The sequence below is a fragment of the Epinephelus lanceolatus genome, chromosome 11 (genome assembly GCF_041903045.1).
Source record: "Epinephelus lanceolatus isolate andai-2023 chromosome 11, ASM4190304v1, whole genome shotgun sequence".
In the NCBI taxonomy this organism is placed as follows: domain Eukaryota; kingdom Metazoa; phylum Chordata; class Actinopteri; order Perciformes; family Serranidae; genus Epinephelus; species Epinephelus lanceolatus.
This window is the reverse complement of record NC_135744.1, coordinates 22,000,175-22,022,869: the sequence shown is the minus strand read 5'-3', so window position 1 is coordinate 22,022,869 and position 22,695 is coordinate 22,000,175. Positions and strand designations below refer to the sequence as shown.

Sequence of the window (22,695 nt, the reverse complement as noted above, 5' to 3'; positions counted from 1 at the left end):
AGTTATTTATTTTATGTTACTTTATTCTTTATGTCTTTGACTTTTTTAATCTGCTGTTATCTTCTCTATCTTTGCCCGCAAGGTGACCTTAAGTGTCAGGAAAGGCGCCTTTGAATAAGAATGTATTATTATTTCTTCCAGCTTGCTCAGCTTGAGTTTGGGCCGATGCTGGGTCAGGTTACTGTGGCTAACTGGGATGGTAAATGGTGGTGTAACTAATCAACGTTGAAATTTTTATCAAGGGCTGTACAGTTATTCAACATAATGTCCTCAACAGCATTATTTCAGTATGTATATCTATGCAGTATTTCCTTGTATTGTGATCATAGGACCACTTCAGAAGTCTAAATTATATGTAAAAATAAATAACAATTTATTACGTATTATAATTGATTATAATTAGTTTAACTCCGCAATATAACAGTTCATCGGTGTAATTCAGGTGTTTCACAACGTTTACCAGTCACTTCCGGACTGTAGCATGCACCGTCTGTCGCCACCTGATGCGCTCCTCTGATTGGTTCAACCTTCTTTTCCCCACCCTCTTCTGATGACCGCGGAGGCATCTGATTGGCTGAGAGGCAGCTTCGTGCTCCCGAACGTGTCTCGGGGGCGTCTCCGCCTGCAGGCTGCTGCTGGATGGATGCATTAGAATATCATTACAGTCCCGTCTACAGCTCCATGCTTTACACCGGTAAGACACTGAATTTACTGAGTTCCAAGACAAGCAGCACGTTACTCCTTTTTATACGCTGTGTTTTTCTGTTAAGCCGCTGTTTCCGGTCATTTTAGTATCAGCAGGTGAAGGGACGACAACTAAACGGCCTTTTGTCTCATGGTTCATAATAGAAATGCAGTTAGAGGAACACCTGAACTTTGTTTCGGTGGTTTATGACAGCACTAACAGGCTATACAAAATAACAGCTGATTTAAATTATGTGGCAGCTTGCAAATAATTGCCTAATTTAATATCAATATATGTAATAGCAGAATATTTAAATATATTTTTTGCTGACACTGAAAAAATCACATTGTTCCTCTTTCACCCTGATTTATTTTCCTGCATCGTTGGTTTAGTTTAGTATATGTGCACATACATGTATAGAAAATACAGAAAAAAGAAATTAAAAGTTAAAACATTGTGCAGGAGAGGCTAGAAGCCAAAAATGGCTCATGAAGATACCTCCCATGTTAAATAACAACAATCATACCTAAAAAGGAAAAAGATAAAAATGCTGATTTCATACTGAATCAGGGATGTGTTAAGAGTCTTTGCAAATTAGAGTCCTTTTGATGATGATTGTAGAGATGGAAGAAGGTTGTTCCAAAGAGATGGTCCTCTGTATTACAATGAATATTGATTAAGAGAAGTCAGACAATATGGAAGATAACGGTCCTTAGAGTGTCTTGTACAATATGAGTGAATGTCTGAGGAAAACTTAAAAGTTCTGACAACACCAGGCAAGTCATGAGTGAGATGTACACATTTATACATTTATACAGTACAGGCCAAAAGTTTGGACACACCTTCTCATTCAATGCGTTTTCTTTGTTTTCATGACTATTTACATTGTAGATTCTCACTGAAGGCATCAAAACTATGAATGAACACATGTGGAGTTATGTACTTAACAAAAAAAGGTGAAATAACTGAAAACATGTTTTATATTCTAGTTTCTTCAAAATAGCCACCCTTTGCTCTGATTACTGCTTTGCACACTCTTGGCATTCTCTCGATGAGCTTCAAGAGGTAGTCACCTGAAATGGTTTTCCAACAGTCTTGAAGGAGTTTCCAGAGGTGTTTAGCACTTGTTGGCCCCTTTGCCTTCACTCTGCAGTCCAGCTCACCCCAAACCATCTCGATTGGGTTCAGGTCCGGTGACTGTGGAGGCCAGGTCATCTGCCGCAGCACTCCATCACTCTCCTTCTTGGTCAAATAGCCCTTACACAGCCTGGAGGTGTGTTTGGGGTCATTGTCCTGTTGAAAAATAAATGATGGTCCAACTAAACGCAAACCGGATGGGCTGGCATGTCGCTGCAGGATGCTGTGGTAGCCATGCTGGTTCAGTGTGCCTTCAATTTTGAATAAATCCCCAACAGTGTCACCAGCAAAACACCCCCACACCATCACACCTCCTCCTCCATGCTTCACAGTGGGAACCAGGCATGTGGAATCTATCCGTTCACCTTTTCTGCGTCTCACAAAGACACGGCGGTTGGAACCAAAGATCTCAAATTTGGACTCATCAGACCAAAGCACAGATTTCCACTGGTCTAATGTCCATTCCTTGTGTTTCTTGGCCCAAACAAATCTCTTCTGCTTGTTGCCTCTCCTTAGCAGTGGTTTCCTAGCAGCTATTTGACCATGAAGGCCTGATTGGCGCAGTCTCCTCTTAACAGTTGTTCTAGAGATGGGTCTGCTGCTAGAACTCTGTGTGGCATTCATCTGGTCTCTGATCTGAGCTGCTGTTAACTTGCGATTTCTGAGGCTGGTGACTCAGATGAACTTATCCTCAGAAGCAGAGGTGACTCTTGGTCTTCCTTTCCTGGGTCGGTCCTCATGTGTGCCAGTTTCGTTGTAGCGCTTGATGGTTTTTGCGACTCCACTTGGGGACACATTTAAAGTTTTTGCAATTTTCTGGACTGACTGACCTTCATTTCTTAAAGTAATGATGGCCACTCGTTTTTCTTTAGTTAGCTGATTGGTTCTTGCCATAATATGAATTTTAACAGTTGTCCAATAGGGCTGTCGGCTGTGTATTAACCTGACTTCTGCACAACACAACTGATGGTCCCAACCCCATTGATAAAGCAAGAAATTCCACTAATTGACCCTGATAAGGCACACCTGTGAAGTGGAAACCATTTCAGGTGAGTACCTCTTGAAGCTCATGGAGAGAATGCCAAGAGTGTGCAAAGCAGTAATCAGAGCAAAGGGTGGCTATTTTGAAGAAACTAGAATATAAAACATGTTTTCAGTTATTTCACCTTTTTTTGTTAAGTACATAACTCCACATGTGTTCATTCATAGTTTTGATGCCTTCAGTGAGAATCTACAATGTAAATAGTCATGAAAATAAAGAAAACGCATTGAATGAGAAGGTGTGTCCAAACTTTTGGCCTGTACTGTATATGATTCACATTTTTAGCAAAGCTAGTCACTTTAAAAAATTGCTTTTAACTTAGAAAAATCTTACTGAGATAAGTGGGACGTGTGGTCGTCCATTTGTGATCAACTGTATTCAAAATTTCCATGTGATTATGGCTCCTGTAAAGTGTCCTCCTGCTTAAATATGAGCGCTGTTTGATAAGCCTATGAGGGAATAACTGCCTCCACAGACTAGTGGTGGAAGACGCTACTTTTATTTTTTTATCGTGTAATGATACTCCAAAATACATGTTAAGTCCTCTTTTCAACTGTCAAAGTATTACCAGTAAATGTACTTAAAGTATCAAAAGTAAAAGCCCCTGACCCCAACTTAGAGCCTTCATTAAAAAAAGTCTGGGGATCAAATGACCCTACCTGACCAGACAAAGGTGGAGGAAGTGTTTCACGGTAACAAAGGTTCAAGGCAATTTATTAGCAGGATGTATGTTATAGTGACTGAATGCCCAAAACATGATGTACACAGATCAAGAGAGAGATGTGAGTCTGACCTAGGTGTTACTTTAGATGAAGATTTATGGTCTGGCTTATGTCAGAACGGTTTGATCGCCACTGTAAATGCCAGATTTAGATTGGTGAACTACAATTTTATCCATCAGCTGTACCTAACCCCTCAAAATTGCACTGCAGAGGGCGCTATGCTACACTGCACATCGCACTGCACGAAAGTTACAACGTTTTCGTGTGATTTGTGTGACACACTCACTAAAATAATGGACACACCAATTTCATTAGATCCAGGACTTTTTTCTCCGGGGAAATGTTACAAATTTGAAATCAAAGCTTGAGGAAATGTATTAATATTGCTCCTGCTGTTTCCAGGAAGTACATTGCTTTAACCTGGAAGTCAGATTCCCCCATCTCTATATCAATCAATCTATATATCTGTATTTGTATGCCTCTAGATAAGATAACCTATGTCCTGAAAAACAGATATGATGCCTTTTTAAAGATTTGGCATCCTTTCATTTACCTTTATCAACTGTTGACTCACTATAATCTCTGAACTGGCTCCATTGTAAGATAATTGTAACGTCCAGGTACAATGGTTGAGATACCTTAGTGACAAGAGAGTCTCAAAATAGATATTTTTTTTGGCTGATTGTTTTTGTGAAATGTGTCTTTATATTGATTTTTTTTGGTTTGTTTCTTTTGTTGGAGAGAATAGGTTGTGATGTTCATGCTAAATTGAAAAACTTAGAATTAAATATAAATAAGGGGCTTTTAATCTGTAATAAAGCACCATAATGCGTGTGTACATTGATTATATTTTTGGTATGTAAAGGATTTTTAGTTTTTCTCACAGGTAAAAGTTCAAAATTATCAGAGAGCTCTGCACTAATCGGCATTCCAGTCTAATTATTTGTTCCTCAGATGTCTTTATTATGACAGAAATATGTCTACATTCCTATTATTTTTCACAGGAGAGCAATAATGAGGCCAAATAGTCAGTCGCTCAAACACAGATCTCCACATGACACAGAGAGGGAGTTTGGAGGAACCCTGGGTGAGTCACAGCAGGCCTGACTGCCTAACCAGGGCGCCACCATGACACATCCACCTTCATTGTATTTCAGATGTTTTTACCTTTATATAACAGTTAACTCACATTATTGGTATATAGCAGTGTTTCCTATCACACATGCTGCAGCTGAGCAGAAAATAAACAAAATGTTGTCTTTGATTCTGTTCATGCACTCCTGTAACGTGTCACATGTTCACTCTTCTTCTGTTTGGGAAATTGTCATTGCTGAATTACGTTTTCATTACGCTGTGTTGCTCACAGGTAAAAGCTGACATCAAAGGTGATGTCACAACTCTGGTGAAAACTCAGACTCAAATGCAGAGAACACACAGGAGGCAGAGTAGAATTTTTTTTAAAAAAGCGCGGCCTTTACTTCAGTCCAAAAAGGTAACAAAACAGACCGGGAGTAGGCAACAAATCCTTAAATCCAAAACACGCAGGAAACACACAGGAAACTGCAATGACAGCACAGCATTAGTTCACGATGTCAAGCTCAGCTCACATCCCAGCTACATCAGCTGATTTCAAACAGCCCAAACAACTAATGGAGCAGCTGATTGATGGAAGGGAGTCAGCTGATAGATCACATGATTCCTTTCTATACAACCAATTGGCGAATCTCATTCAGGGCGCCCTATTTAAACTGCTCTGGCCTGCCTACTGTTGCTGCTTTCTCTGCAAGCTGCTTTGCAACCCGCCTCCACCCCAGCTCCTCTTTTTCATGCTGTGTCTTACTTATTAATATCATGTCTGTCATTGATGCTGCTCTGTTCTGTTCCCGAGGGTGTCTTTGCTGCTGCTCTCCCTGCCTTAGGCTGTCCATGTAGGCGCATGGAAGGGCAGAGAGGTTTGCTCTCTCTGCGTCAGGCTTTCCTTGTTTGCACATGGAAGGGCAGCCAGGTGTGCTCTCTCAGCCTTAGGCTTTTCACATAGGTGTGTGGAAGAGGCTTTCTGTGTAGGCCCAAGGAAAGGCAGAGGGGCCCCAGAACAGAGCCAAACCGCCCAACAAAATACTGCAAATGGAAATAATGTTTTCTTCGTCTTAAGTGTTCCTGACTGAAATAGTTTTTGTGTCCAAACCACACATTAACCACAGCGTTGATGAAATGTAAAGTTTTAATGTATCTGCCACAAAATAACTTGTCAAACGTCACAAACTGTAGCTCTAATTAAGAATCACTACAACCGCCTAAGTAAGATTTTACATTGTAGACTTGACAGGAAATGAGAGAACAAATACACCACAGCTTGTGTGTGTGTGTGTGTGTGTGTGTGAGAGAGAGAGAGCACATTGGTGGTACTTCATCTCCTGCTGTTTGTTCGATTGAGCATCCCATCCGTTTTGCTCTCTGGTTGTCTTGAAGTAAAATCATGTCGTTTGTTGCACCCACACCGACAGCTAAACCAATTGTTTTGCTACTACATAGTTATTCAACGTGCTTAATTATTCACTGTTATCACACATCTGCTATATAAATCTGGCCGTGCATTAGATAGTCTCACTATGCTCCGTTATTAAGTTTCCCCTGTGGTGCTGCTTCACTTTATCTTCATTGCTTCTGACTGCTGCTCAGTCATGTCACCCAGGTTGTCATCTCACTTTAGTCTGTAATCATCTCTCAGGTGCCATATGCATCCCTATCTTTCTCCCGTTGATGGTGCTGTTCCTGATCAGTGTGAGTCGATCCCCTGAGGCCAGTGTGCTCCAGTGGCCCCCTCAGCTCCCCTCCACTGACCAGCTGTGGGATCCTCTGGCCCTCGTGCTTCTGCTGGGCTGGATCGCTCTGCATGCCCTCCTCTATGTGATGCCATTAGGAAAGGTAGGCTACGTTCATCAGCCCCAACCTCACCTGCACACTGTTATTGGCTGGCGGCTACACACCAATGTCCAAAGGTTGCAGCCTCAAAATATCCCAAACACAGCAGAATAAGGAAATCCAGACAGAAGGCCGAGTCTCTGCAGATAAATACACCATGTCTATACATTGTTTTTAGTATAATCCTGCATACTGTACCTTTTAAAGTTTCTGTCTTTAACACACGTGAAGAGGATTGTTATGCCCACGCCAGCGATAGCTGTGGCCAGATGCATTATGTTGTCAGGTTGTCCATCTGTCTGTATGTATGTCCCATTCTTGTGAACATGATATGTCAAGAATTTTTTTTTTTCTTTTTCTTTTTTCAAATTTGGCACAAACTTCCACTTAGACTCAACGATGAACTGATTCAATTCTGATGGTGGCAGATCAAAGGTCAAGGTCACTGTGACCTTGTCTGTCTTATTCTTGTGACCACAATACCTTAAGAAGGGAGAATTTTTTGTAGTTTGGCACACATGTTCACTAGGACTCAACTATAAATTGATTAGATATTGGTGATCAAAGGTCAAGGTCAGTGTGACCTTGCATCTGTCTCATTCTGGTGAACGTAGTATCTCAAGAAGGCCTTGAGGAAGTCTCCTCAAATTTGGCACAAACATCCACTTAGACTCAATGAAGAAGTGACTACATTCTGGTGGTCAGGGGTCAAAGGTCAAGGTCACTATGAACTTTATCATTCTTGTGAATGTGATATCTCAAGAACATCCTGTAGGATTTAAAAAATATTCTTTTGACACAAATGTTTACTTGGACTCAACAATGAACTGATTAGAATTTGGAGGTCGAGTCAAGGTGACTATGACCCTGCATCCGTCTCATTCTTGTGAATGGAATTTCTCAAGAAGACCATAAGGAAGTTTCCTCAAATTTGGTACAAATGTCTGCTTGGACTCAAGAATGAACTGATTAGAATTTGGAAGTCAAAAATCAAGGTCACTGTGACCTCATGAAACATGTCTTTGGCCATAACTCACGAGTTCTTCCACTAATTATGACAATATTTTACATACATGTCTAATAAGATAAAATGAAGTGATGATACACTTCACCATACACCATACACTGTTACGTTACTTTGCAATTTTGTTTCTATATGTTCATTTATAGTTTCTTTGCCTCCGTACTGGCAATAGCTGCGGCTGGAGGCATAGAAACTATAAAAGATACATTATGTTCTCGGGTTGTCCGTCTGTCTCATTCTCGTGAACACAACATCACAACAACTTGAGGAAATTTATTCAAAGTGGCATAAAACATCCAGTTGGCCTCAACGATGAACTGATCAGAACTTGGTGGACTTAGGTCAAAGGTCAAAGTCACTGTGGCTTCACAGAACATTTTTTGGGACAAAACTCCAGACCTCATACACTCATACATTTATACATGACAAATTTGCCTATAACAGGATAAAACAATGAAGTGATGACCTTATATATCCAAAAGGTCAAAGGCGGACATCATAATGTTCTGTGAAAGCACTTTTCTGGCGATTACTCTGCGTCATATCTGAGGAAGAGAAGGGCAGATATTTTGATGATTGTATAGATCCTCTGTGCTGCCGGGTGGAGGATGTGTGTGAAGCATCAATGTTTGATGTAAACTGTAACTACAACTTGACTGGTCTGCGGGTAAACAACCACGTAGCGGTAATTCTAGTTCTGTGCTCTGTTAAAAGTGGTACACAATTCATAATGTTATTTGTGTGAAGAATATTCTTACTAATGCCAGTGATAATGTCAGCCATATTATCCAGCCTTAGCATGATGTTATATTATGTGCGTGACCCTGTATACACACGAATTGCACAGTTTTCATAAGGTGAATTTGACCCAAATATCCACGGCTAGTTATAGGATCAAATTTTATCCCATAGAAAAAATCATATATGCTTTAACTGAGCCTATGACTCAATATATGTTTCATGTGTTCAGATTTAAAGTGAATGTATTTCCTTGCAGGTGTCTGAAGGATTAGTGCTGAGGGATGGAACGCGTCTCAAGTATCCCATAAACGGTATCTATATTACTGATCATTAAAACATGAGTGTTGCAACACATTATATGTTTTAGGATTTAATTTGCATGTGTTAAAGGCACAGTTTTTTAATCTTTTAGTCATATTATAAGTGTGATTTCTACAGTGTTGTTGACCAACGACTAGCTTTGTGTTTACGCTGAGTAACGGAGGATAATTGTGTTATGATAGCTGTAATATTTCACAGTTATGTTTGAGTTTTACACAAATGCTTTTTTTCCTCATTGAAATGCTGCAGTGTAGCACAATGCACCCATTGTGGTATTTTATTTTAAGGAGGATCTAAAAGTCATGTTTCTTTATGTATCTTTTAGTCTAACCTCCACGCTCTCTGGCTGATCTGACCGTGAGCTAAAGTTAACTTGAGTTACACAATCTGAACTTCCATGTCTTCCGACTTTCACTGTTTTTTTTTTTTAGCGTCAGTCTGCTTATCTCTTTCCCCTGGCTACAACATTTAGCTTTGTTTGTTTTTCTCCCTCAGGTTTTCATGGCCTGTGCATCAGTGGTGTGTTACTGATGTTGTTGCTGGGGCTCGGGGCTCCTCTGGGGTATCTGTTTGAGCTGCTGGTGCCTCTGGCAGTGTGTGCAATAGCAGTGTCATTCCTGTTCTCTGTCTACCTCTACATCCGCTCGTTTTGGGTTCCTTCTCATGCTCTTGCTTTGGGGGGCAACACAGGTGAGCGTGAAGGTTCATTAATAAAGGAAGAATCCACCTTAAAAAGCATTCTCTAAAACAGTCACTGGCAATGTACTGTGCATTTGTAAGCCTCTTTTATTGTGTGGTGGAAGATTTTTGGTATTCCTGTGGGTAATTATCTAACGGCGGGCCAAGCTCTTCATAAGCCTGCAGGCATCGAGTGAACATTGACCCTGCTACACCGGCTGCGCCGTGCTCTGCTGCATCTGAAGGCAGAAACCTGAGAGCATCCAGTATTGTGATTCAGCTCCTGCTTACCGATGATTACATTCGTCCCAGTTTGTAAAAAAGACAAAATGCTGCAGCACAGCCTCACAGAGCTGTTAGCATGACTGCAGACTCTTCTTGTTTTTGCAAAATGAAACAAAACAGAAAACACAGCAGCTTCGGTTGACCTCAGTGACTCTTGTTCTCACTACAGAAGCTCTCAGTCGACCATTACTGTTCCTGCTGTCTACTTACGAACATGTATAAACAGCCTGAAGTGACCAAAGGCAACAAATTCATGCTCATTTTTTGGGTGGTGTTAAAAGGCATTCTGGGAATAGAAAATGGTTGAAAATAACTGAAAGAAAGCCGAGACGGGCAGGTGCAATGTGTCTACAAACAAAAGAGCTAGTAATTGGTGCAGTGGATTGAACGCCAGGAATCAACATAGGCCTTTTTTCACAGCAGATATTTTACCTGGACCTTTGAATTCACATCTAAATGAAATTATTGATTACAGTTCTGCCTTTCATACATTAATTTGAAAGTGGATCTATTAAGTTTATAGGCTTAAACTAGCCTGACATTGCCAGAACAAATTGCAAAATTCAATTAGTGTGGAACCTTTCAATTAATTTGCAATTTCCAAGGGGCCTTATTTGCAGCTAGTAACCAGGTCTGCCTGGTGTAGATAGTGATCACAGCACAGTAGTACCAGCCAGTGTTATTTGTTAAAGGTGTTAAAGGTGTTAAAGGTCCAGTGTGTAAGATTTAGGGGGATTTAGTGGCATCTAGTGGGGAAGACTGAAGATTGCAACCAGCTGAAACTTCTCCTGGTTAGGATTCCTGTAGTGTTTATTGTTCAGGAGGTTTTTACCAGGAGCTGTATTATCTACAGAGGTCTCTTCCTCTCTAAAACAAATGCACCTGGTATTTTAAACCGGTAACAACACTAAATAAAGCAGTTTTATGTCACAAATCAGTGTTTCTCTTAGGCTGTTTGGCATGTCACAGATAGGCCGCTAGCCCAGCACCTGCTAACGTGTGCTCACCTTTTTCTCTGGTAACTTAAGATCCAGACGTTCAGGAGACCTTTAGCGGGAGTAGAATTATCCACAGAGGTCTCTTCCTCTCCAAAACAAATGCACCTGATAATTCAAACCAGTAAATAGACTGATTAAAGCAGTTTCACGTTAAAATAACCAGTGTTTTTTCAACGTCCTTATCACAGAGGGGCTGCGAAGTCTGCGATGATAGACTTATATCACCCCTAAACATGATATTAATTTGCTTTGCACTTTTTACTGACTGTATATACCTACAAAAAACTGAAAGCATAGTATGTGTCAAATCCTGCTGTAGATTTTTTGAATGCATTCCTCTCTCTGTCCTGTCCAGGAAATCCCCTCTATGACTTCTTCATCGGACGGGAGCTAAACCCCCGGATTAGGAACTTTGACCTAAAATATTTCTGTGAGCTCAGACCAGGTCTGATTGGCTGGGTGAGTTAACCTGCAGGAGTGAACGACCAGTTCCCCATGTTTGAAAGTTTTAATTCCAGACACTGAATGTGGGCAGATGTGGCTCAGATGTAGAGTGGGTCGCCCACCAATTGGAAGATCAGCGGTTTGATTCCTTGCTCTTCCAGTCTGCATGTCGAAGCATCCTTGAGCAAGATACTGAACCCCGAATTGCTCCCAATGATGCTTACATGGGTGTATGAGTGTGTTAAAAAACTGAGAAGCAGATGGCACCTTGTATGGTAGCCTTGGCCACCTGTGTGTGAATGTGTGTGTGATTGGGTGAATGTGACTGTAGTGTAAAAAGCACTTTGAGTGGTCGGATGACTAGAAAGGCGCTATAGGTACATTTACCATGATGAAACTGGCTCTTACAAAAGTTTTAAGTTGCTATACACTAATTTGAGGTCAGAAATTGTGAAACTGCCTCTGTCTCCAAGTGTGAAGAGAGCTTTATATTACATTTTGCTTCACAGAATCTTCCTCCATTTTATATTTTACTTTGAAAAAACATATTGCTGTCATGTTCTCATGCAAAGAGGAAGTAATGCAGTAAAACAATAGACTTACATTAAAAAAAAAGACCTAAAAAGGAAAGAAATCAACAAATATCTCATAATTAAACTATTAAAACACAAAGCTGGTGTATCTAAATCTGTTGTGACTTGTGGAGGGTAGGTACTGTTGAAACCTTTGTGATCTCTCACTATATTTACAAGTCTGAATAATTTAAGAGACATACTTTTAATAAACATTAATTAACGCAGATGGTGAGCTTCATCAGAGAGCCCAACAGGACCAACAGGTGGCGATGTTGCACTCCCTCGATCCTCCATAATAATTTGCATCCTGAGAGTTTGACACAGTCAGAGTGAGAAACTTTTCTCCCTGATGACCTGACACAGTGAGACGTTTGTTGGAGGGCAGGCATCATTATCCGTGTCTGAGTCATCACACCAAGTGACACAAAATAAAGAAACTCCAGTGAGAATTTCAAATAAGATTGCTAAAATTACAACAAGGTCCCCTTTATCTTCACTAGTGACAAAAAGCAACACAGAGACAGTGAAAGGATGGAGTCATACTGGAAAAATGTGGATGTAATGAGTCCTTTATTTACGTTGTTTCCTCCGTATTTACAGTACAAACAGTAAAACCTTTGCACATCTGAATGTTCTGACGCCAGGTGCGTAGGAGAGGACAGAAAAAGCTCCCACCAGCTGGCTACAGACAGTGTGTGGGAGATTTGTGCTTCCTGTTGAATGTTTAAACTCTGTTCTTTTAACTTTAACGTCTTGCAGTTGCTGATAATGGCATTTTAAGGGTGAAGTCTCCGAAATGATTCATTGTTATTATTATATGCACAACAGTTACAGAGGAGCAGGCAGTGACTATGAAAATCTTGGATCTCTGGGTCCCTGTGTTAATACCCATTAAGATAAAAAAAAAAAAAAAATACGCAAGTAAAAGCAAAATGAAAATGTTTTATGTAGTCGTCACACACACACTCAGTGACCACTTTATTAGGTACACCTGCACAAACTGTGCAACTCCTCCCCCTTCTGTAGGGAGGATAGCAGTCAATATCTTGTGTCATAATTTCACATCATGTGCAACATTATTCTTCAATATCATGTTCACCAGTCAATGTAGTGCAATATCATTGTCTCAGTCATGTGCAGCACTACATCTCATTGTTATATAATAATCAATATATCATAGATTATCAGGAGCAGTCGGTTTTTTCACCATTTTAGTTTTTTCCCCACCATTTTTAGTTACTCTTTTACCTATCATACCTCCTTTGCTCCTTGAAAACACTTCTATCTTATATATTTGTATATTTTGCCAGATATTTAATACTCTCTTGTTCTAGAACTGGGCCCAGTGAGTGACCCTGACCCAGGGAACCCACTTTAATATAGCAAAACAGAAATATATGAAGTGGAAAGACATTATAATAGACAAACAAAGTGCAGCACAGTATAGTATGAGGTATAAGATATAAGGTGCAATGTAACAGTTGTAATAATTATGATATAATGTAATCTAGTGTAATATATAACCTCATAGTGACTTTTTTTTAGTTCATCTACCAATTCTTGGGCAGTGCAGGTGAAACATGCCGCCTAATTGATGATTTTCATCAGTGTTCATGTCACCTGTTTTCCCCTCAGGTGGTCATAAACCTCGGCATGCTGATGAAGGAGGTGGAGCTCCGAGGCTCCCCCTCACTCGCCATGATTCTGGTCAACTGTTTCCAGCTGCTGTATGTGGCAGATGCTCTGTGGAATGAGGTGAGGGGGGTCAACAGAGTCAGTCGAGTACTGTAGATCCTAATGTCATACGTGAACTCTCATCCTAGTCCTGCAGACGTTTAAAAGGTGGCACACCAGAAGGCGACCTCAGAGGTTTTCACCCTCACTTCCTGTGCTGTTGTGTTATAACAGGAAGCTGTTCTGACAACCATGGACATTGTGCATGATGGTTTCGGCTTCATGCTGGTCTTCGGGGACCTGGCCTGGGTCCCCTTTACGTACGGCCTGCAGGCTGCCTTCCTGGTTGTGCACCCACAGACCTTAAGTTCACTTGGAGCAGCAGCTATAATAGCACTGAACGGTAATAACACGTGAGCTCTTCTTCATCAGGCTGTAACATGCTGTGTGTCACGCTTAAAGATGGTGATGTTATCTTTTCTCTCTTTGCCGTCAGGTGTTGGATATTATATTTTCAGAAAATCAAACTCACAGAAGAACCAGTTCAGACGAGACCCGACACATCCAAGTGTTGCAAGTCAGTCGTTTACTTTTAAAGTATTCTCTAAGTTAAGACAAATATTCTCACTTCACACTTATATTCTCTAATTATATATCTAAACTCATTCTGTGTATGTCAGAATGGAGTGGATGTTGATCTCTGAAGTGACCTGCACTTATTATACTCAGAAGTATCTACATTTTCCCTTTGCAGGACTGGAGACTATTGCCACAGCAACAGGGAAACGGCTGCTGGTGTCTGGCTGGTGGGGTCTCGTTCGTCATCCCAATTACCTCGGTGACCTCCTCATGGCCCTGGCGTGGTCCCTGCCATGTGGTAAGACAGCTTAAAAGCCTCCGCACGGCTCGTTTTGCATGCAGGTCACACTGATGACACGCAATCACTTCAAGTGAGAGTCTTTGTTAGAAATTGTGGACGAGGTTATAGATAACGGCTGAGTATTAATTGTTTCCGGAAACATCATTATTATTAGAAAAATAAGATGTGTTGGTGTTTATGGCGGATCTAAAACGCAATTTAAAAAAAAGTGTACTTGCACCTCTGTGTGGATCCTTCTCTCACTCTCCATCTGTACAGTGGGTGGACAAAAAAACAGAAACAAACACGGAGATGGCTAAAATGGAAAAGGGTAGCAGTACTAGTTGTACTAACGATTCTTACAGTGCAGACAGAGCTAACAGTGTTAACCAGGGGTGATCCAGAGGGTGGGTGTTACACTTTCACGGTGACGCTATCCATCGACTGTGGGTCAGGTCCATAGACTGTATAGAATAATGAACGTAGCCACCATGATGCTACCCATTGGTTTGTAGACTCCCACTTTGAAGCTTTGAGGTTGGTATTTTGGCAGACGCCATCTTGGTTTTTTGGAGCCAGAAGTTACCATATTTGGACGAGGGGGTGGAGCTGACTCAAGCCTCTTTGACGCTGTCGCTTCAAGGCAGGAATTTCTCGCTGTTATGCTACCTTGCCGTTCTGGTACAAGGTATAATCGTGGAATGGGGGGACAGAGCTGTCTCACCTTAAAGCCAGCATCAGAGGTAGTAACAGTACCAAAACGGTGTTGGTATAAATGGGACAGCTGGCAGGACAGGATCATGGGTGGTATGGGAGTGACCTTTTGACAATGTGTTATGTTGGGAGGCACTGCGGGAGATTTAAAAAGCAGCTGATAGCCGTTAGTGGCTAACTCAAAGAAAAAAACAGCAGCCCAATATGTCAACAAATTGGAAAAACAATGAAATTCAAGAGCTCCTTACCCTCGGACTAGAGGACAAGATTAACCGCTATATAACAGGTGCTGTAAATGATTGTTATTGCCATGTTAAGCCATTGTTATTGTTTAGAAAGTACTGTTGACTTGTGTTATATGTCCCACTAGAGGCCACCACTGTTGTGTTACACGCCCGCCACACCTCCTTTGATTCCCCGATGCCAGCATACTGTCTAAAATTACACACAAGAACGGAGGGATGCCACCATTTTTTGGTCCTGTGTCAAAAATGCAAAGGCGGCACAGCTCAACTCAAATTTATTTATAAAGCACATTTAAAAACAACTCACGTTGACCAAAGTGCTGTACAAAAGGAATAAGACGCTTAACACACATACATTAGAGGTAACATAACTGTCACAGCACATCCATTTAGAGACACAACACACACAAGCACGCATCAGAGAAAGCCACATCAGTGGGGCTCAAACGCTAATGAATAAAAATAGGTTTTGGGTAAAGAAGGAACCTTGTACGACCCTATAGCGCCATCTCTGTGTTAAAAGGGCTTCAGATTGAAGAGCCTGGCAGACAGCTTGTCACTTAAGCAGCACCACCCTTAGATATGCGTAATTGTAAGCCTTAATAACATTTATCCACCACAGCGAAGAACAGGGAAGCTCAGATTACGACACACACAGAAGGAGCTGGAGTTCATTCTCTGCTCAGGACACCATCGCTCCACCATATCTGTACACAGCAAATAGTGGTTTGCTGCTATTAATGTTCAGCATCTCATGAGTACATTTTCAGAGAATTTGTCTCTTTGTCGCTTTTGGTTCCTCTTTACTAATACAGCTTTCCTAATGCCATATCATAAGGGCTGAATGTCTTAAGTAATACTTGTGTTGACACAACGCCCAATATACTGAAAACAATGTATTCTACTTTGTGTACAAACCCTTTTTTACTTAGAAAAATCTCAAATGGTACATGTTGTGCAGATGTTCAAAAACGTTTGAATTAAACCTGCAATAATTGATTGTTTTAAGCGACTTGGGGGAGGCAAAAATTGAAGTTGCTAATGTAAGTTTAGAGGACTGATATATATAAAATGTAAGTTGCTGCTATTGTTGTCGATGTTCAGTTGTCCTACGTTCTGTGTCGTACATTAAAGTGGACCCAGTTCCATAGAAAAGCTGTTCTCATGCTCTTACTTCTCCCACAGCCCTTTGATAGTTAATTCAGTAGCTAGTACGTTTATAGGTAAGACATGAGCGAGAAACCTGCCTTACACTAGCAAACAGTTGCTCACTTTTCACATCCAGAACAGAAACTTTCATTCGGAGTCCCGTTTGTGGGCACCTGATGAATCTGAGTGAAATATTCACTCTCCTTTTATCTCCGTTTTAGTCTCCACCAACTGGAGCTGACAGGTGGTCGTATTGTAAATGAACTGCTGCATCAACTTAAGGGAAGTTTTTTGAGTAGTAAATCTTCCATGATGGTCTTTCATTATGGCAGATAAGTTTATGTGGCATTTCAGTGCTGTTGTTTGTTGTAGTAGTGCAGTATTTCTTAAAAACCTCTGTGCATCAAACTTACCACCCCAGATGTGAAATGCTCCACTGTGTTCACCAGCTGGTCTCTAACTGTGTCTGTGTGCTGTTTGTGTAGCGGGGTTTTAGAGCTTTCCGACTGAGAACAGCACCATTAGAGCAGCGATTAGAGCACTGAGACTGAACCGAAACGATAAGGTCGCAGACTGGAAAATCAAAACGATGAACTGAGAGATGCTGAAAAGCTCACGTAGAGCTGAGGGGAACTGCACAGTTATGTCATACTGATCTGTGGGTTCATTCCTTCCATATACGTGTAATCATGTGTTCCATTGTTGCTGGGGAAAAATACATTTTATGGCCCCTTTAAAGCTGCAACAGGAAGTTTTTGACTGGTTTTGAAACAGTCTCAATTTAATACTGATGCCTCTGTATAAGCTATATAAGCAAACCAGACCGTCAGCAAGAAGAGTCTTATGTAAACAAGTTAAAGATATAATATGTAACATTTCCACATTAAGATGTTGAAAAACAACTACACCAATGTAATGTATTTCATTAAGTGTATATGACATTATTCCAAACATTTTCAACATTGTTTAAACCCAGAGAATCGCCTGTCAGTGGCATCATATCATCCTCTTTTCAGCATCAGGGTTGCGGTTGTGTGCCAGAAGCTGTCATAAATTCACTTTTTATCCAGTTTTCAGCCACATTATAATGATACACTTTTTAGATCTTGGTCATTTTAAACTATATGTTCTAAGCAGATGAAGGATTTTAGTCACTGAACATCTGGATCCTAAGTTAGGGAAACACTGATCGACATTTTTCACCATTTTCGGACATATTATAGACCAAATAAATAATCAATTAATCGAGAAAATAACTGACAGATTAATCATCATTTAAAATCGCCAGTTGCAGCCATAGTTTGGATATCAGCAGGCTGAGGTATATTCATTCATCTCTTCCTCGTCCTCCTCCTGGTCTAACGTCGAGTGAGGTGTGTGTGGAGCCAACAGCCTACTCAGGAACGGACTCCGCTGTAGCTTCACATCAGGCTAAACTCTATGCCCACCCCTTTGTCATGGTCTGATCAAATGAGAAGGATTTAACTTTAATTCAATTTTCCAATTCAGTTTTACTTATAAAGCCTAATATCACAAATCACAATCTGCCTCAAAGAGGCAGGAGGGATCTTTTTTCCAGGATGGACAGACGTGCAATAGATGTGTACATAATGGATGACAAAATGATACATGGAGGGAGAGACAGAGATGCACAGCAACAACAATAATAACAATTACTACTATAACAATGATTATAGAAATGTAAGTAATAATTATAGTAGTTTATGGTAGTATGTATATCTATATATTATTAGTTTATGTATGTGACAATAATAACCATATGTGTGTCCTAATAATAGTAGAAGTATGACTAGTAATGTAGTAGTAGGCATCAGGCAGGACCACAGCACCAGCGCAACCACGACCCACGATCAAGGCGCAACCACAATCCGAGGGAACCTTGAGCCCCGTTTCCACCGAGCAGTACGGTACAGTTTAGTTCGGTACACTTTTTTTCTAGTTTCCACTGTGAAAAGTTGTGGATGGTACCAATAGAACCGTTCTGTACAGTCCCCATTTTTGGTCCCCCTTCTGTTGGGGTACCTAGCACACAGATCTGGTGGAGCTGTGAACACTGCAGTCTGTTGACTGGTCAATAGCAGACAGTCACTCTGCTCAGGGCTGAGCTGTGTCTGGTTTTGATGCTCATGTAACCACTGTTCATACTGTGGAGAGTTTTATTAGTAAACTGTAAATATGCAATGAGAGGATGTTTTGCTGCCTCTCACAGCAGCTGGAGTCGACAATTTAATTGACTGGGCCGACTGCCGGCAACTTTTAAGGTTGAACGTTAACTTGTAATGTTACTCAATGCATGAGTTGATGACGTGACTCAATCAACACACCTTAAATATTCCATATGACAATTTTGAACATTACACTTTTAGTAATGAGTGGATCTTAAGGCGTGTATGTATATTAATTTCAGCCGCGTTATGTGAACTGCAGCGTTGCGTAGAGTCGGGCTACAGCAAAACTAAACCCCCGAGCTTGCCTAAGAAGGACAAAATGCACAAACCTGCTATTTTTAAATATCCCATGGAGAGAGACTCTCACTGCAGCCTGTTCTATTTTTGTTCTGAAAATGTCGGCGTGCAGCCTCGTTCTGTGGACGATAAACGAGGTCCAGACTTCTGTCTATGTCACCGATTATGAGGAAACACAGTGAGTGCTGGACAGAGCAGTGAGTGACAACATCCCCGGCGACCGTATAAAAGAGTACTGTTTGCAGTGGAAACGCTAGGGTCTAGGTACCATGTCTGAAGGGTTACTGTTGGTTCCAAAGGCACCATACTGAAAGTGTTTGGTGGAAACTGGGCTTTTGAGATGAGAGAGCACAGAGGCTTCGGGGGAGAAGACGAGTTAGTAATATGCAGAATAGGACATGAAAATGTGCAAATGAAGACAGCGAGAGAAGGAGAGAAGGGGCTTGGTGTATCATAGGAGGTGCCCCCGGCAGAACTAGGGGCTGGTCTAAGGCAAGCCTGAGCCAGCCCTAACTGAAAGCTTTATCAAAGAATAGTCTTAAGTCTGCTCTTAACGGTGACAGAGACGGTGTCTGCCTCTTGTAACAGGACATCACTCAAATATTTTGTTTTACTGGAAAATGTGTCCTAGTTCAGAAGCTAATGGTGCTCTAGTTTCCAGTTCACTGGAACTTTAAATCCGGAACTACGTTACTAAACCAGGCAAACTGAATGACACATCTGACTCTCAGTAACTGACAGTTTCCGATACTCTTTGTTAGGAAGACATTTCGGTAGCGACCAGAAAAGTCTATTAGATAATTACAATGTTTTTGCGACTGATGCAGAAGCAATAAAGGCAGCAACAATGTGTCCTCTTTGTTCCTCTGTAAGCTGCCTTATGTTCCCTTGAAATCCCTCTTCCTGAAATGGTGGCTGTCAGACTTTTTGTCGCAGCTGACACATTCTGCTCATTGGTATTCAAACTTTGCGTGACTCACTTGTGTAGCTGCCTTTGTAATTGAGATGTACTGTGGTTTCAGCCCCTTAATTGCTGCTGTAAAAGTCACAAATGCACTCCAAAAAGAAAAATCATGACAGCATATTCCAAACGTTTGAAAGCTGCACTGACAAAGAGGAACAGCGGTCATATCGAGACCCTGGCTGAAAGACAAAAAGGTATTTTCTGAAAAACACTTTGAACATTATAAGCTTAATCAAACTGGTATTCACAGCAGGGCTCTTGTATAATACAGAAAAGAAAATGTACAGCTCTCTGCGGGGGAGGCTTGATTACAGCTTGTTCGATGTCACTCACATCCTGATCAAATAGTAAGATGAAGGTGTCAGTTTTTCTCTGTTGTGATGATCGTTTCGAGTTCATCATTTCATGTGTGAATCAAACATTTTATAGTTTTCTTTTCTGTTGTGTTTCCTCCTGCTGACAGTCTGTGTATGGTTTCCTTCTCTCTAGGATTCTCACACCTCCTGCCTTACTTCTATGTCATATATTTCACCGTCTTGCTGATTCACCGAGAGGACCGAGATGAGAGACAGTGTCGGGCCAAATACGGACTGGCGTGGGACACCTACTGCCGACGTGTCCCCTACAGGATCTTCCCCTATATATACTGAACAAGAAAGCAGATGGGTGGAACAGGACCAACACTGTCTCACCAGATCCTCTTCATGTCCACACAAACTTGGCAATAAAGAAAAAATGTAAATCCATTTCCAATCACACAGATTACAAATATTACCCGGTGCTGCTGCTATGGGGATTCTGCAGGGAGCTCACAATTTTAATCTGCCTTGATTCGTTAGGCTGCGGTTCAATTACAAGATGATTTTCAATGGATCACTATTTCTGATTCATTGCATTTTGACTTTAAAACCTCACAGGAGTCTGAAAGAGGATACACACTTCTCTAAAGCATTCCAGCACAAAAGGCTATAAAGCTGCAGTACATCTGAAAACAGTGTCGGCCTTGTGGTTCTTTCCTCATAAAAACGACACAAGTTGTTGTAAAAATTAGAAGCAAAAACATTTTATTTCAATGAGGAGATATTATCCTAGAGAAATAACAATTACACTGCATTTCTGTATAAACACCAGTGCCTCTTTTTTGATGAAAAGACTGGGCCACAGAATTTTTACCATGCTTGTTTTTTTTACAATGTCTTCTTTTATTAAGTGTGTTGTTGTCTGTGAAATACATCTGAAATAAAACAATATAAAACAGCACTTGATCTTAATTGAATTTATTAGACAGATAGCTATTTGAATCTCTTTAAGCATTCTGGGAAAACAGCCCAGTCGCTAGGAGAAAATGTTGGCATTGTGTGTTTCTGCAAACTCTGAATACATTTACATTTGCATGTTTTTTTACGTGCCACATCATGACTCTACAATTAATTGTAGTGACGTTATATATGAGCTGACTTTGTCATCGGGAGGTCACCTTCATGAGATGACTGCCAAGCTGCAAAGCCTTGTAGGAGACCAACAAACAGCAAAACCAGTTGTGTTTTTTGTGAGTCATTGCTGTTTTTCCAGCAGGGATTCAGGCACAAAAATGGTCGTTTTTTACAGAGAGATTGCAGCACTCCTCTTCAGGATAGTGGCACAAATAGTGGTTGTTTTTTAGAGAGACATTGCACAGTTCTTGCTGGGGTAGTGGCATGAAAAGTGATTGTATTTTACCAAGACATTGCTGCATTTCCTGCCGGGACAATGGCACAAAAACAGCTGTTTGTCATTGGGTCATTGCTGCATTCCCCTTCAGGAAAGTGACACGAAGAGTGTTTGTTTTTTTACTGAGACATTGCTGCGTTTCCAGCTGGGATAGTGGCATGAAAAGTAGTTGTTTTAAAACATAACATTGCTGCATTACCCTTCAGGATAGTGGCACAAAAAATGGTTGCTCCTTACAGAGGCATCGCTGCATTTCTTGCTGGGGTAGTGGCATGAAAAGCGGTTGTTTGTTACAAAGACATTGCTGCATTTCCAGCTGGGATAATGGCATGAAAAGCAGTTGTTTTATACCATAACATTGCTGCATTCCCCTTCAGGATAGTGGCACAAAAAGGGTGTTTTTTTTTTTAGAGACATCGCTGCATTTCTTAGTGGGGTAGTGGCATGAAAAGTGATTATTTTTTACCAAGACATTGCTACGTTTCATGTTTTGATAGTGACACAAAAACGGTTGTATTTTACCGAGACATCACTGCATTCCTCTTCAGGAAAGTGGCACCAAGAGTGGTTGTTTTTTTTCACCGAGATATTGCTGCATTTCTTGCTGGGATAGTTGCACAAACACGGTTATATTTATCGAGATATTACTACTTTTCCAGCAGGGATTGTGCTCCCAAAAGTGGTCCTTTTAAGCCAAAACATGATCTTTTCCTAAACATAAGCAAGTGGTTTTGGGGCCTAAACCAAACTACAGGTTACCGCAGTGTTGCTGAAACGTAAAGCAACCATTACATAATAACATGCAAAGATAATCCATGGTTTGCAGAAATGTACAATGCCAGCATTTCTTCTAGTGATTAGAAAACACAATAATGTGTTCATATGACCTCAGTGTACAGAAAAATGCATTATTCCTTTGTATGAAGATTTAAATCTACGCCTTTGCAAGCCTGTGAAAATGGCAGCTAATAGCTGTGTCATTTTTTAATAACCTTCTCCAACCTGTCATCATCATCCTGTTTAAATGGATCCTCTTACAGCAGTCGTGCCTTAATAGCAGATGTCCACCTTTTTTTCTCTGTCAGGCTTCAGCTTTGAATACGCTCTGTTCCAAATGACTCTGACGGAACAATAAGTGTAAGAGGTGCATTAGTACAAGTAGATGCAGTCACAAGCTCCTGAATAATACCCTTAGTTATCATTAAAGCAGTGCTTCTTCTTGAAGCTCTGAATCAGAGCAGGTTGATTCACTGTGGAGGTAACGAGGCCGGTGCATCAACTTGAGGAAAGTTTTTTGAATAGGTGCTTACTAAGTAGTAG

General features: G+C 40.9%; 1 protein-coding gene across 1 annotated transcript; it reads left to right on the top strand.

The window, feature by feature from the left end:
- Positions 1–613: 613 nt before the first annotated feature.
- tm7sf2 (transmembrane 7 superfamily member 2) lies at positions 614–20,925 on the top strand. Its single transcript, XM_033637249.2, has 11 exons — positions 614–694; positions 4,591–4,673; positions 6,315–6,511; positions 8,530–8,584; positions 9,090–9,284; positions 10,911–11,014; positions 13,210–13,329; positions 13,483–13,651; positions 13,745–13,825; positions 14,003–14,125; positions 20,155–20,925. The coding sequence occupies exons 2-11, from the start codon at positions 4,601–4,603 to the stop codon at positions 20,313–20,315; spliced, it is 1,278 nt and encodes a 425-aa protein (XP_033493140.2). The 5' UTR covers positions 614–694; positions 4,591–4,600; the 3' UTR covers positions 20,316–20,925.
- Positions 20,926–22,695: the final 1,770 nt, after the last annotated feature.

Coding starts and splice junctions, on each gene's coding strand:
- tm7sf2 (XM_033637249.2), top strand. CDS start 4,601: ATGAGGCCAAATAGTCAGTCGCTCAAACACAGATCTCCACATGACACA. Junction 13,652..13,744: donor AGCTATAATAGCACTGAACG/GTAATAACACGT, acceptor CTTTGCCGTCAG/GTGTTGGATATTATATTTTC. Junction 14,126..20,154: donor GGCGTGGTCCCTGCCATGTG/GTAAGACAGCTT, acceptor CCTTCTCTCTAG/GATTCTCACACCTCCTGCCT.